The sequence below is a fragment of the Aulonocara sp. 'chitande type north' Nkhata Bay genome, linkage group LG3 (assembly GCF_057382095.1).
Source record: "Aulonocara sp. 'chitande type north' Nkhata Bay isolate Kocher_YH1m ecotype deep benthic linkage group LG3, A_spYH_male_GT1.1, whole genome shotgun sequence".
NCBI classification, from domain to species: Eukaryota; Metazoa; Chordata; class Actinopteri; order Cichliformes; family Cichlidae; genus Aulonocara; species Aulonocara sp. 'chitande type north' Nkhata Bay.
The window spans coordinates 5205813-5222232 of record NC_141346.1 but is presented as its reverse complement, the minus strand read 5'-3'; the positions used below and the strand labels follow the sequence as shown (position 1 = coordinate 5222232).

Below are 16420 nucleotides of genomic sequence, written 5' to 3'. Positions count from 1 at the left end.
GGCTCATGCAGCCAGGTGGGCGGGTCCATACAACAAAAAGGTTTAAAATTAAATAACTCTGGAAGTAGTTTGTCAAACTCTTAGTCTCTGTGACACTCTGAGAATATCACTGTGTGTGTCAGTGCGAGTGTGTGTGTGTGTGTAAGTGAAAGGTCAGGTGACTGTGAGTCACAGCGTCTATCTGTTTTATGTTTCTGTCTTCAGTTTCCCAGCATGCCTCAGGGGTGGAGGTTTATGAGGGGGTGGAGTCTGTCCTGCTTCCCTGTCGGATACAAGCTGATGATTCCAGGAGCGCCACAGAACTGCTTTGACAGTGGAACCTACACCTGCATCACCCTCAGGAGCAAAGAAGAGCTGAGCTGGACTGAAGTACAGTTGAAGGTCACGGGTCAGTTGACAGAGGTCAGATTGATGTGAATTCATACAAACATGTTGATGATGTTTATGTCTCGTGTCTTTGTGTTACAGAACCTCCTCGTCCAGTCTGGCCCACAGTTCTCTCAGCTGTGCTGCTGGGTACTCTGATCATTCTGGCTGCTGCCTACGTGTGCTACATATGGATGAGGAACAGAGAAGGTGAAGAGTGTGTGTGTGTGACTTAGTAACAGAGCGAGCTCTACCGTCACGCTGACTGATGTCTGTGACCTTTGACCTCCACGCATTAATCCATCCTCCAGCAAATCCTCACATATCACTGAAACTAGCTGTTGATGTTTCCAACAGGTCTGCAACATCTGGATTAGGATTGCAAAAATTCAATAATTCGTTTGACACGTGACTCTGTAGCGCTCCACTGTCACCATGGAAACACAGGCCACATTAGTGACTAAAAACAGACCTGCAGTGCAACCATATGAATAAGAGTGTGACAGCAGTAAGCCCACACAGCTCCCGGTTTGAAAAACAAAGACTGATAACCAGAGATGGTTACTTTTTTCAAGTAACGAGTAAAGTAAGGGATTACTATCGCAAAAAAAGGTAATTGGATTACCGTTACTTTCCCGTAGGAACGCTGCGTTACTGCTTTACTAAAACCGTGATTTTTTTTGCGAGAGTGTCTCATGACAATAACGTAAGCCAGTGCGACGTTAGTGACAACAGCTGTGTGCAGATCAACAATGGATCACATATCGATTGTGGGAGAGAGTATGAGCGTGCAGCGTTTAAAGTGTGGAAGTACTGACCTTACTTTGAGTTTGATTCCATAAAAAGTGACAAAAACATTAGTGTCCATCGTGCGTGGGAGGAAAACTTTTTACAGCGAAAAAAGCCCCTAAACTTCCAAGCAAGCACCAAGTGCGCAACGATGTAATGGGAAACTCACAGAGAAACTCGCGGATTCTTCCACTGACCGCGGCACACCTGCACCAGGGTAAACCTCCAACTACCCCACTCCTGCTTTACAGGTGAAAATAGAGCAACAGGACCGCTGAGTCTTTGACTTTATTTATTTTCTGCTGTGTTTTACTTGCATCTATTTGAAAGACTGAGCGTAAACACACAAAATATTTTATTTTATGTGCTGGAATGTGCAGAAAATAGGTTTAAATGTTAAACTAATTTCTTCCAGTCAGAGAATGTTGCATATAATTAAATTTTTGCTTGATGCATAAAGTTAAAAGGTTAAAACAAGTTTTAAAAAGAGACTTTTCCATTTGATTACATTTTATATGACGGATTATGCTGTTACACGCCGGCCTGGGGGGGGGGGGGGAATAATAATAACACAAGAAAATAATAAAAAGTAGTAAATCACACAGCCACAGCTTTACAATGAGTAGTCGTTTTATTAACTTGACAGGTAGCGAGCGCCAGGGTGGGCATGGCCAAAACAACAAACAAAACACTGGAAATGAATCAGAACTAACTTACCTATGAATCCACCCCAAAAGAAAATACAAACCTCTAACCTGTCTCCCTACCCGAAACAGGAGAAAAAGAAACGGCTTCCCACCCCTACAGCTACCATGTCCAGATACGACTCTCTAAACTGTTTTTACTGCAGCCCAGCTCTGTCACACGCCACGACGGGCCCCAAACGCGCAGCTCACTGGAAACAGGAAGTAGTAGGAGGGGCTGCCGGCCCAGTCAGGTCCCAATTTGTAGCTGGCCTCATTCCCTCTTCCACCAATGGTTAGCCTCCACCTGGAAACAGACATCACAGAGTACAAACAATGCCCCCGCATGGTGTGGCAAGTAACAGCACCACACGGCAACAATGACCTGGGTCATAACAATGTAGAAAAAGTAGAATTGGGCTGAAAGATCTATCGCTTTATTACCTATTCAGGTTGTAAGTTGTGTTTTTAAAAAGTAACTAAGTAATTTATTTATTTTGAAAATAAGTAATCAGTAAAGTAACGGGATTATTTTTTTGAGGGAAGTAATCAGTAATTAGTTACTGACTACTTTTTTCAAGTAACTTGACCAACACTGCTGATAACACAACAGCAGCATTGATAATGATGTCACAGTTTAGCAATTAAGGTTAAGGTTACCGTGGCGCTGAGCTCAGGTGGAGTGAAAGAACACAGCGATGTTCCTGCGATCGCCTGTAAGAGCTTTACTGGGACAAAGCTGCAGGATTCATCTGATCAGCTGAGCAACAAAGTCTGCAGCTGCTCCACCAACGTCTGTTTACACAGAGAAAGCTGAACTCACTCTGATACACGTTTAAGTCACACAGCTTAATGAAGGCTAACAGCAGCCGTCCTATTTTACATGGAAGCAACACCAACAGCAAGCAGGGGGGAGTCTAAACGGGGGCTGTGTTACTACTGTGTTAATTAAACTGTGTTAACATTTAAAAGTATAGAAATGAACGTATGTTTTCACAAATCAGTTGAAATGTACATGATTGCGCGTAAGATTATTTATGTTTTTGCATGAATAAGTTAAGGTTCTTCCTGTTAAAGTGAGTTTTTCCTTCCCACTGTGGCGAAAGTGATTGCTGAAAGAGGGTCATCTGATTGTTTCTTTGTGTTATTGTGGGGTCTTACAATATGAAGCACATTGAGGTGACTGTCGTTGGAGCTGCTCCTGTGCTGATGTGTGCTCTGTGTAATGTAGGGGGTTGGGGATCAGACCTGTGGAAGTGTGGAGGTGATGGCTATCTGAGATGGAGCGGACGAGTCTCCTTCTGTGAGTTTCTCCACATGTATTATCTGTGTTTCCACCACTGGAGGGCGCTGTTGATTATTGATGTGTGGGAACAGCAACCAATCACTGCAGTCTGAATGCTTATCTTTGGTCATGTGACCATTTGATCTCTGATCAGTGTGTTCTTCAGTTTCAGGCCTGTTTCTGCTGACTGCTGCAGGTGAGCTGATGTTCCTACACCTGTCTGTCCTCATCATGACCTCTGACCTTTGGTGACCTTTAGTGACCTCTGTCCTGTTACAGGTGTGTGTGTGCTGCTGCTGTCTGGGCTGGCTGTTCCTGCGGGTAAGTTGATGATGAGGAACAAACACTAATAAATGAAGAAGGAGGAGGGAGGAAAGACCTCCTGTGGAGGAAGAGCCACAGACAGAGTCCTCCTTCATTTCTTTTGCACTGCTTAGAGGAGCTCTGACATGATGCAGCTGGGCAGATGTTGTCAGTCAGGGTCACCTTTTATATCCTCCTCATGTTTGGTCCTGAGCAGTGTAAAATTATGATATTATTTTATGCCATGTTATACCCCTAATTAAAGATTGTGAATTATTATGTAGTTTTAGTTTGCATTATTCTCCTGAATTAGAAGAAGCTGATAACTATTGCATTAGTTAAACTGATTTGCATTACATTAAATTGCTGACTTGTTGTGAATGAATGATATTGTTTTATGATGCATTATATTGCTGAGTTATAAGAAATACTGTTCGCAGAAAGTTATTGTCTAATTTGTCTGAGTAGAAGAGAACAGAGTGTGCTGGAGTTTTCTGCCCCATTTCAGCAGGAGCAGATAAACAGGGAGCCAAGGTCGTAGCTCAGGCGCTGTGTGAGAGAAAGCATGTGAATGTTTAGGCTTTTATGATAAGGTGGAGGCACCAGAGGTTATAAAAGTTTGAGCAATGCTCCACCATTTTGAGATTTTGAGGCTGTCTGCATCAGTGTCCATCTCCCACGTGTGTGATCATTAAATCATCGTTTGACTCAACCCGACCGGACCAGTGTTGTTATTGTGGTTTTTTCTCTTGTCTCCATCCCCAATATTTTGAACCTTAACAGCTTGGGGGCTCGTCCTGTGGTATTGGGGTGGAATTTAAAAGTTTGGACGGTCCGAGGTTGTCGAACGGACAGGCACGAGCCAGTGGTCTGATGTGAGTGGACAAAAGCCGGCTTATCTAAAGGTAAGGCACTACCTGTTGAATTATTTCCAAAATGTGCCAAATTGGATATGACTAAATTAAAGTCTACTCACTGAAATTACTGGTAGAGTGTCTGTTTTGATTTTGATGAGAATCACCGTGTGTTATGCAGTTAAAGTTGCTTAAGAATGTTTAATGAAGTTGAAGAAATATGAAAGTAATAATGTTGGGTTTGAGTCCCTGGATATTGAGCTGAAGGCTCAGGTAGTTTGGTAGGGAAATTAGGACAGAAACTGTTCCAGAAGTAACAGAGACTGGTTAATAGTTTTACAAATTAGGACAGAAACTGTTCCCAGAAGTAACAGAGACTGTTTAATTGGTCGTAAAAAAGTTATCTTTCTTCGGTGAGACCCGTTATGGTAAAATTTTTCAAAATCGGTTAGGTTAAAATTATTATAGGACGGCACTGGAAGATGCTAAGAAGCACATAGCCCGGAGGTTACGCTCCCTCCTGGCCGTGGACGCGCGGTCTTGACCTGTCGGCGAACAGGGGTAGTTCAGTTTTGGTTTAACTGTGGGGTACAGGGCATCCCGAAATAAGCTAGGAGTTACCGAGATTCCTCATCGTTTAAAACGGTGTCATGTGCTTGTTTGGACAAAGTTAAATTGAGTTAGGGATTTAGAAGTTAGGTCAGAAACTGTTCCCAGAAGAAACAGATACTGTTTAATTGATTACAAAAAAGTGAAGCTTTCTTCGGTTGGACCCGTTATGATAAATTTGTCGAAATTGTTTAGGTTCTTTAGAAATCAGGCCATAGGCTGTTCTGGAGGAAACAGATACTGGTTAATTGATTACAAAAAAGTGAAGCTTTCTTCGGTTGGACCCGTTAACTTAAATTTGTCGAAATTTGTTAGGTGCTGAATCTGTCAGGCCTGTCAGTGATTGTAAATATAAGACGTCTTTGTAATATAAAATAGAAGAGTTTTGTCTGAGCTTTGTGTGACCCTGTGTGTGACGACAGCGCACTGCAGCGCTGCGAGCTATTTTTAGACGGTGTGTGAACATGCAAATGAGCTGTGACGCGCACAGAGGACTTTGCTTCCTGTTTAGCGTGTTTTTGAGTTTTATAATTTTGATTTGCAAACAATGATACATGCCTGTAAGTAAAACGCTGATTTTGCTGATTATGATACTACAAATAAGGTGTTGAATGACTAGGGTGTGAATGATGTTGGAGTTTAAAGCTGAAACTCAGAGAGGAGTGTGTTGGGAGACTGGCATGTAGTCTGCAGTGCAAAGGTGGGCGTCTTGCCTGCTAGTCTATTTAACAGTGATGAAAATGATATTAAATAAATCTCTCAGTGTGTTGATACAGGTGGCTATGGGGCTGGACCAACTGCCCCCACAAGCACGGCGGCCGAAGCAAAATTATAGTAATGGACACAAAATCAGCAAGAATCAGCAGCTGTGGAAAAGACAGCAGCTAGCAGAGAATTAAAGGAGAAATTAAGAGAAGTTTTACACATAAAATTGCGGCCAACACACTTGTGGAGGTTGGGAAGGTGCCTGGAGCATCACAACAAGAAGGTGAAACAAAAACACACACAAGCAGAGAAATGTGAGAGAGAGGCACGTGCTAGAGAAATGCCTCGTTTGAGAAAAAACGTTAAATTAGCCCATGTACAAACGCACATACACGCAATGAAGAAACAGCTTACACCCATGAACACGTGAAGATTTTCCAGCAAGTTTAAAGCAGTGAAACTTAACATACACCCGCCGTTACACAATAAAGTTTATCCACTACTAACAAATAAACCCTCTGGGTTGCAGGACAACAACTTAACTTCAAAAAAAAAAAAAAAATCACAACCAGTGATAACACGACAAATTTAGTGGTTAATAAAAGTCAAATTGTGACATGTTTTCTTCTGATTGATTAATACAAGTGATTACTGAATGAAAGAAAATTCCATTTTTGTGCTTTAAACATGATCTTAAGAATTTTAACATGTACCTGTGTTGTCCTGTCAGCTTGGTGGGTCATGAGTGGATTATATGGTGAGAAAAAAAAAAAAAACAAAAAAAAAGGGGGAGAGAAGGCTGACACAGGGCCTGGTCCCGTTGTTTTTCCCCTCTCTGAGTAACACAGCCAATACAACATGATTTTCCTGTTCGTTTGTTTTTGTTTTGTTTTGTTTTTTTTCTCTTTATGCTTGATTACAGGCTGCTTTGTCGGCCCGGAAAAGCCGAGGCTGACCTGGACTCCTGCTCTCCCCTCTACCATCTTTGCTCTCTCCTCTACCATCTTTGATGTGACCCTGACTAAATGCTAAAGCAGCTGAACCCGCAACAACAACTTGAAAATGTCAACAGTGCTGCAGGAAAATGATCTCATGCAGCAGAGACGGAGAGCGGTAATCCAAGGCCCGTTTCACTACACGGGGAGATTTCTGTCAGCGTCTTTTCTTTCTGAGAAGACTGAGAAAGGCCCGGCTCCCACCACCGATTCTGACCACCTTATATAAAGGAACTATTGAGAGCATCCTGAGCAGCTATATCACTGTCTGGTTCGGGAACAGCACCATGCCGGACAGACAAGCACTACAGAGGGTTGTGCAATCAGCTGAGCGCACCATCCGCTCCGAGCACCCTGACCTGCACTCAATCTACAGCAGGCGGTGCTGGACCAAGGCCAGGAAGATGGTGAAGGACCTCAGCCATCCCAACAACAGACTGTTCTCTCTGTTGCTGTGTACGTGACAAATAAACATCTGGATTTGGAAAACGAGGCACTCGCAAAGCCACCAGCATTGTGCCTGATTGGACACACCCCTCTCACACACTCTTTACATTCTTGCCATATGGAAAAAGACAGCTTCAGCTGACAGAGCTGTGACGAGACGCCCATTAAGCCCAGATGAAAAGTGAGGCTGAGCAAAACCATGCTGACCTTAACCACTCTGCATTAAAACTGTGCAGGACAGTGACGGACCAACAATGACCATCGGGCAGCAAAAAGGGCGTGCCAGGGACAGGAGGAGTAACTGAGGTCACCTCAGAATGGACAAAACACCAGGAGAAAATAAGCTGAAGGCACAGGTGTCGGGGCTCGGCCAGGAGCTGACCTCTGAGAAGAGCCGAACAGCAGAGCCGCAAAAGGCCGTGGAGCAAAGCAAGGAAAACATCAATGGACTTAAATCTGATTTCTACGGAAAAGACTCTGAGGTTTCTGCCCTCAATAAGACCTCGAGGCATCAGAGCAGAAACTGAGCATGGCCCAGGAGGAGCTAGCTGAAAATCGAACCCATCAGGCTTGGAGTCCTAGACACCGGACTTGAAATCAGGCCGGAGCATCCTGGAGCTAGATGAGCAGTGTGATTTGTCCGGTCTGCTATGGAGCGAACGTTAGGGGGATGGCTTCCTGTCGCCTCTGCCGTCCTCCGATCGCTCAGCGTCCTGGGCTGCCCAGCTCTGGACTGAACGCTCGGGCCGAGACACCCAAACAATCATGGACTCCATTCCCCTGGAATGGGACCACGACTACGACCTCAGCCGTGGGCTTGAGAGTGCAAGAAGGGATCCCAGAGAGCCTTGAGGCCTGTGTAAAACTAACAGAACAAAGATTGAGGTCTTCCACTGGGGAGGTGGAAGCTGCAGACTCTCCTATACACCTTCTGGATGTCAGCCGTTCCACCTGCAAACAAACGGACAGCAGTCGTACTTCTGCAAGCAACAAACGGACATCCAGACAATTGAGCTGCGTATCAAAACCCTGAAGGAAGACCGAAGCAAAAGGGTCAAGTTAAGGAGGAGCGAAATAAGGAGAAGATGCTGGACACTGGAGAAAAGGACTGCCTCAATTGGGGCCAGAACCAGTATGGACAGAACTCTGAGCAGCAGCACCAATGGATGCAAACAGACTGAAAAGGAGGAGGGCAGGACCCAGGGCACGCTTCAGGCCGTGGTTTACCCAGAACACTACAACAGGAAAGTGATGAACACAAACACCCACACAAACACACACATCTACATGCACCGACTCAGAGTGAAAAGAAACATACATATGAACATATGCACTCGTTGATTGAGGGAGAAATGACACACACACACACACAAATTAAAATGTTGATTCAATGAACTGAGAAGTGATCCACACACACACACACACGCTGATGCAATGAAGAATGCTTTACTAACAAATGCTGCACACAAACATCCAAATACGGAGTTGGTTACAACAGCAAGAACTGATTGATTATTTATTGCTTAAATGTATTTCATGCCACGCAGAGGGCATTTGTGTAGATTTAGAGGACATGGTCTGAAGCACTTTGATAATGAAAACAATGTCTGTGCGTGATGTCTGTTTATGGCTCAAAGCCTCCACTGAATTGTTTACTGTGCTTCACACAGTCTAACAAGGAGCAGTGGTACAGAGCGAAAATGATGAATGAATGGTGTGAGTTTTATTTCGAAGAGATTATGAAAAGGTTGTGTTGATTCAACTTAGTTGTTTACGTTTTTGCCAAAGTAAAGAGTTGGTGTGTAACTAGTGTCCACTATTGAGTCAAGTAAATCCAACATGTTTTGTTGGTGCAAAAAGGAGTTTTGGTTGATCTTTGGGTTTTGTTTGACACTAGGTTGATTCTATCAGTGAGGTTTGGATTGTTCTCTTTCTCTAAGAGAGAGAAAGATGGTTTTATGCTTGGACATGTTTGCAATGGGCCCCAGTATTTGTTACTTTATTAGTATTTTATTGGTTGCGTTTGTTTGTGCTTTTGTTACAGTGCACTGAGATAAGAACATCTGAGAGGTGTGATCCACCGGTGGTGATATTTTGGTATTTTGTGAGTTCCTGATTTAACAAATCAGCTCTTTAATCCAGGCCTGAGAGATTGAACTTTAAAGCGCTATAAAATATTCTTATTGAAAACAGTCGCAAAGTATTTTTTCTCCATGATTATAATGAGCTTGGGAGAAAATTGACTTATATGGGACACTGATCCTGAAGCCTAAAAGGATTGCAGCGAGTCAATCCAGTCCAAAGAAGGAAAAACAAACAAGGAGCTGTTTCCTTTAAAATGATGACGTCATCTTGCTGGTGATGGAGCCTCGAATAGGCTGCGCGTGAGACTCCATTATCAGCAACTTTTGGTATGAATGTGTGTGGATGTATGCATATGACTGACGACTAAAAGTCATGGACTGACGACTAAAAGTTTAACTGACTTGATACTGAGACAAAAACGGTGCTGACTTTAGGATTATTGAATGTCCACAGACAATTCACCCAGCCTGTAAAAGAAGGGTGGATGTTTTGTTTTGCTTTGTTTTGTCTGCAAGAACAGAAGAATGACAGAGACTAAAGAGCTGTAGCTTCACAGCAGTGTGAACTGCAGACTGAACCCTTTGGTTGCTAATTTTGAGCTACTGATGTTTGCATTAAGGAAATTGTGTTTTTGTAGCTGTGTTTTAATTAAGGTATTACATTATATTGTTGGGAATATTAAATGCTAAAGTGAAGAAAAGGTTTGATCCCACTTATGACTGAGCATGTTATTATTAACCATAGTGGGTCACTATAGAGAGTCAATTAATTTTAGAAAAAAACAAACAAACAAAAAACCCTCCACCGAGGTCTATGAATAAGAGGGGAATGATAGACAGCCACACTCAAAATGGAGATATGTAATGATAAACACTGGTCCCCGTCTTTTGGGCGCTCTCTTGAAGTAGTCAACAATTTAAAAGTAAGATAAAATAACAGGGGCATGTGCTGAGGGGTGGTGCTGCACAAGAACAAGAGTAAAATAAAGAAAATATTGTTTTTAGTTTTGAGAAGTGCAAATTAAAATGTACCATTACACTCAGAGGATCAATATGAAGCTTGATATTTGTTAATTTTGAATGAAGTACATGACTGGTGACTGTTCTGTCCTGAGCTTTTGTTTTTACAGCACCCGCTTGATCACACCAACAGTTTCTCGCCACCGAAGAGGGGTACTTGAAAAAAATAAAGAACGGGGAGGAATATCATCAAAACTGGAAACAGGTAATCCCCAAAGGGGGTGATAATGCCATAACTTTCACTATGGTCAAATTCTCAAAATTTGACCCTCAAAAATTCTTCAAACATTTAGACACAAGGTGGAGATTTAGATAAATATAATGTCGTAAACCACATAAGCATGAAGTATTTGATTCAATAAGATGGTGAAATAACAAGCAGCAAAAGGTTGATCATGTTAATGGTGTTTATTCAAGGGTGCAGAGGAGATTATTATTATTAAAGACAACAAATGAAATAACGAAAAGTAGAAGTGGAAAGAATTTGCGTTAACGGCAATAAAATCAAAAAAAAAAGAAATACTAACTAAAACTGTACTGAATGTTCACAAAACTAACTAAAATTAACTAGATTTATAGCAAAATGTGTTTGGTTGCATTGATGTGTGCGTGCCCTGCTATAGTGAAATTAAGGTAGTACGTTAGTCGAGTCGTCTGGGTTGCTGCTCCGTTCACCCGCAGAATCTGGTCAGGAAAAGTCGGGAGACAGCGCCAGAATAGAATTGAGGATGATTTTAATATGATTGTTTTGTAGACATAACAAGAGTCTTGTAGTGGAGAGGGACGTAATGTCCTCCTGAGACCCAGAGAATAAGAAAAAAACAGGGAGAAATTATTTTCGTTTTTTCTTTTTTCTTTTTTTTTCTTTTTTCTTTTAAATGAATCAAGTGTTATTAAAATAACAATCTCATAAGATGAAGATCAGGGACCAACCCAGAAGTCACTGACACTTCACTAACTGTAAACTATTGGTTTAGGAATAAGTGATGGCACTGAACTTTCTATTTCACAAAAGTCAATTTATTTAGGATATCTGAGTAAGTACTGATTTTATTTGGAGACACAAAGGAACATTTGGCACTTCCCTCATCTCACATCTGTTTCATTGTTGTACCCAATCATTCTACAACTGAAATGCCTTGGACTGCTAACCATTTCAGGCAAGTGGAGTGAACCATATTTTGCTAGACTCTCATCAGATTGGGGCTTCCTTTTATTGATCTTTGGAGAGAAGTCTTCATTACTGGTATTATTCAGGTCTTGTTCACATGTTTGTCCCAGGTTTCTCAGCCAAGAGGAGCTTAAACCCCAGATACTGGGAGTTCTTTTCACACGTTGAGATCACTGATAACTCTCAGCAACGACGTGATCTCGTAGAAACAATTAGGTGTTATGGATTCAACTATAATTGCAACTCTTATTTTTTACTTTACTGGAAAACATTTCTGCATTTTACCCATATTTTATTTTTAACTCAAAATCAAAATTCCAGATTCTACTACATGTTGGTTTTGCACCAGATAGGACGACAGATTTCAGGTGGCCCTGTGTCTTTCTCTATTACATCTGCCACTGCATCTCGATAATCTTCTCTGTGGCTTTTAGTGGGTCCTGACCCTCTCATATTTTGAAAAATCTATGTTTGAATCTCCCTTAATAATTGTGTTAAGAATTCTCTCCGCCTTTGTCAAAAGTTGGGTATTAGGAAAAAGTGAAATAAATATAAATATAAAGTCCCAATGTGTAGAGCACACATTAATAAATTAGTCATGTTCCCTGTGAAAGTAAATGAGCCTAATTCTTAAAGACCCCTGAAATTATTTACCAGATGTTTATTTTTTGAATAAAATAAAAATCTGAGTTTAACAAAACATTTTAATTGTAAATATCAAGCTTACCTTTCTTTCTTCCATAAAATGTGCTTGTGGGCACGCCAGCCATTTTGAAAAGGTGGGAAAAACAATTGGCAAGGCCACACCCCCACACATGGGATATAATTTTAAAGGTTCTGTTGTCCTCTCTAAGAAACATCAGGACTTAGAGGAGTGGCAAGTAGAGTATGAGAGCTACAAGCAAAAAACTAAATGTGTACTACAGTGCGCAAAAATGAATTACTGGGTCATCAGGGGGTCTTGAGGGACATTTATAAAACAAAAAATCCCACAAACTTTAAAAGTGCACTTGAAAAGCTCACACAAGAAGGTTAACCTAGCTTACCTAGAAGACCTCATCAGGGGGAGCACGCTCCCCCTCGTTGAAGAGCTCACCCACTTAACTCGCATCCCAAGAAAATAGCTAACCCCAGATAAGGCAGCGTGATGTATCCCGAGATAACAGGACTGGGACATCTAAATAAAGGTGTGAAACAATCGCCTTCAAAAGGTTATCAATTGACTTCAACCAAAATTAGGAACACTCGGTGCGGCAAGAGTTAATAGTTATTAGTCTCAACACCCAAGGATAATTAGAAGAGCATGACTGATATGATGCAACTGAGATTTTGTTACACTTAACTTTTGCAAAACACAAATAAAACTAAATTGAAACTAAGGATTTTCAGAAAATAAAAACTAGACTAAACTAGCAAAGAATTGGTAAAAACTAATTACAACTGGCAAAAAATTGAAAATCTGGAGTCGAAACTAAATAAAAGATAAAACCTAATGAAAATGGCGAAACGTTTAAAACTCTGGTGCGGAGATTGGCAAATCTGACCAGGAACGTTATAAAATGGATTGTCAGAACAGTCAGCGTTAAAGCCACTTTTGACAGTCCATACTAGGATGGCATTGGACATCTTGGGGGTGGAAAGGGGGTTGGTGTGACCAAGGTGTGGTTTGGCTTGTCGTATGTATATTTGAGATCATATGGCTCTGGATGGACCAGTTACCAGGGCATGGAAGGAGGACAGACTCATTAAAGGAGGAGAAGGCATTTCCTGGGATTGGAGATCCTCTGGGTGAGTGGTTGATTAAAAGCATGCATAAAATAGAAGTTATCTGTTGTTATTGATTGGTAATAGATTGATAATTGGCCACATTTACAGCTGTATTGACTTGTTGTGGACGTAGTCGACTTCAGGTTTAAACACTCTCATTAACAGGTTGAAAATAGTGACATTAAAGGAAGAGTATGCAGCGCCACCCTGTCAGACGCCAGTGATGGTGGAGCTCACTGATGAATCAGGTGAGCTGGATTCATGGCTGATTCAAAACTAAGATCCCCCTGCTGTGGTCAGTAAGGGGAGAACAGGGGGAAATAAAATCAAGAATTAAAGAGGCATTTATAAACGTTTAGGTGTCAAGTGAAACGGGACAAAAGGGGGTGTTATACTGTTATTTTCAATGTCAGCATTATTATTGTATGAGGATCATGCAACAAGCATTGCATCGATGATCATTTATTGAAGCTTTTGACCTTATACTAACATCTGTGTTCCTGTGATTGTTATAACCTCTGATGAATCTTCTATTTACAGGTGTTAGGATAATGATATAATTTTTCATTGCAGGTGTAACCATGATCATTTTTATACATATTGCAACTTGTTGCTCATTGTAGAGTTGTGCTCAAGTTAATAAGGGTTAAAAGCTACAGTCAGCGCGAATGTCTGACTGATCTATTGAGGGGAAAGGCTTCGAGCATGGAGGGCCGCACGCGCTTACAAAACACTGATATCATGTTATTCTTTGTGGTCTTTTCTTAAATTATGTCTTTAAGGTTAGTTTAAATAGTGGCAGTTAATTAAACGAGATTTATTAAAATATTAAATACCTGAGTCAGAACGTTACACGCGGATCACCTTAAGAGTCTGGGAAACTTTGTAGCTGCCTAACTTTTTTTTTGAATGTTCTAGCTCCGTTGATTTGACACATTGGAATGTGTCAAAAAAGGGGGGGAAGGTTGAGCTTTAACATCAAACAAGGATTATTTGAACATTTTATAACTTCATTTGTGTCTTTAATAATTTAGGAATGGTAAAGCTTAAGCTAATAGCGGTCCGAGAAGACGGACCTTTTAGAGAATCAGTGAAAAAGCATAAACTATCACTTTCATGTTTAATCATTACTCATTGAAATGAACTGAATAGCGTTTTGAAGATTTGTTAACTTTTTGTCTTTTGTTAAAAAGAGGGGTTTCAATAATCTTCAGACACACCTTGCAAATGTGCTTATAACGAGTTGGCACTCGGCCTTTTGAAGGTCAGAAGCTTCGTTCGGCGTGACTGTCCGGACTGATAAAGTGTAAGAAATGCCTTGAGTGCGGAGGGCTAAATGCAAACACGTTTACACACACATAAGATATGATTAGAATAAGTCCCTGGGACATTCTGAATGTTTTAGACCAATTCTGAATCACTAGAAGGTCAGTAGATAATAACATTAGATTATTAGGGTTAGGAAGAGAGGTGTTTTGGTTTTCTGTCTCTTACAGAGCAAGGAACAGACACCAGACGAGGTCACAGAGATGCGAGGATCCTCCGTAGCAGAGTCAGACACAGTGACTGCCGAGACATCAACTGGGTCCAAGGGTCATGGCGTTTGGGCTCCAGCTAGTCACCACAAAAGGATGGATCCCATAAACACAGCAATAACCATGAAGGGGTTGGCGGAAATCCGGGAACACCAGACCAACGAAGTTCGAGAGGCTTTTGGGCAAAAAGGGGACACCTTCCTGTTCCTTTTTCTGGAGAATACACAGATCGTTGTTTGAAATCGGGGCAGAATAATCCCCTGATCTGTGTTACGACTGAAGGGTTGTCTAACCCCTAAGGTTGAAGAATTAAGAGCAGAGGATCACCCAACTGGACGACACTGGTAGCTGCAGCAATAAAATAAAGGTTAAGAGCTCTTCGGACAGAGGTTCTAGTCTACGTCTGAATGGTATAAGGGAACACCAAATAAAGCTGTGGGAGAACAGGGGAGTGTCATCTGGACCTGCTATCCTTGTAGTAATAGTTTGTCTTGCACCTGACTTGCGCAAGCACAGAGGTCATCTTACATATGGTTTGCCCCTCAGGGGGACAAAGGACCTCGGGAGTGAGAAGAGATGAACCCGGCCACACTGGGCTACAGGGTGTTTGTGAGGTCATTATTCTAATGACCTCATCAGGGGGAATTGTAAAATTATGATATTATTTTATGCCATGTTATACCCCTAATTAAAGATTGTGAATTATTATGTAGTTTTAGTTTGCATTATTCTCCTGAATTAGAAGAAGCTGATAACTATTGCATTAGTTAAACTGATTTGCATTACATTAAATTGCTGACTTGTTGTGAATGAATGATATTGTTTTATGATGCATTATATTGCTGAGTTATAAGAAATACTGTTCGCAGAAGGTTATTGTCTAATTTGTCTGAGTAGAAGAGAACAGAACATGCTGGAGTTTTCTGCCCCATTTCAGCAGGAGCAGATAAACAGGGAGCCAAGGTCGTAGCTTAGGCGCTGTGTGAGAGAGAGCATGTGAATGTTTAGGCTTTTTATGATAAGGTGGGGGCACCAGAGGCTATAAAAGTTTGAGCAATGCTCCACCATTTTGAGATTTTGAGGCTGTCTGCATCAGTGTCCATCTCCCACGTGTGTGATCATTAAATCATCGTTTGACTCAACCCGGCCGGACCAGTGTTGTTATTGTGGTTTTTTCTCTTGTCTCCATCCCCAATATTTTGAACCTTAACAGCAGCCTGTTGGGTTTCATGCAGTGTAAAGTTCTCAGAGCTTTTCTGGTCTCACTGACTGCTCAGAGTGTTTAAACTACAGCTCACACTCATACCTGCCTCACCTCCAGGGCTGATCCAGGATCAGCACTTCCAGCCTTCCTTCTGTGAGGAGAGAGAGCTGATTAGTGCACCTCTGTGCTGTGTTTAACTGACCAACACACCTTCTCTGCTTCCTCCTTCTTCAGATGCTCCTCCTCTTCTTCTTTCCGAGTCTGTGCTCAGACTCCTCTGCCATCTAGTGGTCTTCTGTCCATACTGCATCTCCACTGGTCTGCTGTTGTCCATCTACAGCAAGACACTGAACAAGCCAGCCGTCTCCATGGAGATGACCCAGCATCACAGAGGTCAAGGACTCGATGAAGACTACGATGACATCACTGCTTACGTCACCACCGAGCATGCCTTCTGAGCTGCAAATGGTGTTTGTGTTGCAGCTGCAGAAGATGATTTTTCACTTCTCAGTTTGCTCCAAAAGTTTCAGATAACATCTAGAAATATTTCCCACGGCTTCTGATCTGAGTTCATATCTGTGAACTGACTCTTCCTCCCGCTGT

At 41.8% G+C, this 16420-nt stretch overlaps 2 protein-coding genes across 2 annotated transcripts in view; one reads left to right on the top strand and one right to left on the bottom strand.

Moving 5' to 3' along the window:
* LOC147333619 (protein NLRC3-like) overlaps positions 1-16420 on the bottom strand; it is a 231567-nt gene that overhangs the window by 38848 nt on the left and 176299 nt on the right. The window lies entirely within an intron of this gene.
* On the top strand, positions 214-16380 carry LOC147333626 (uncharacterized). The gene is made up of 6 exons (XM_086286412.1): positions 214-388; positions 469-576; positions 3070-3141; positions 3290-3319; positions 3403-3444; positions 16052-16380. Exons 1-6 carry the CDS (start codon positions 214-216, stop codon positions 16273-16275), a joined length of 651 nt encoding a protein of 216 aa, XP_086142538.1. The 3' UTR covers positions 16276-16380.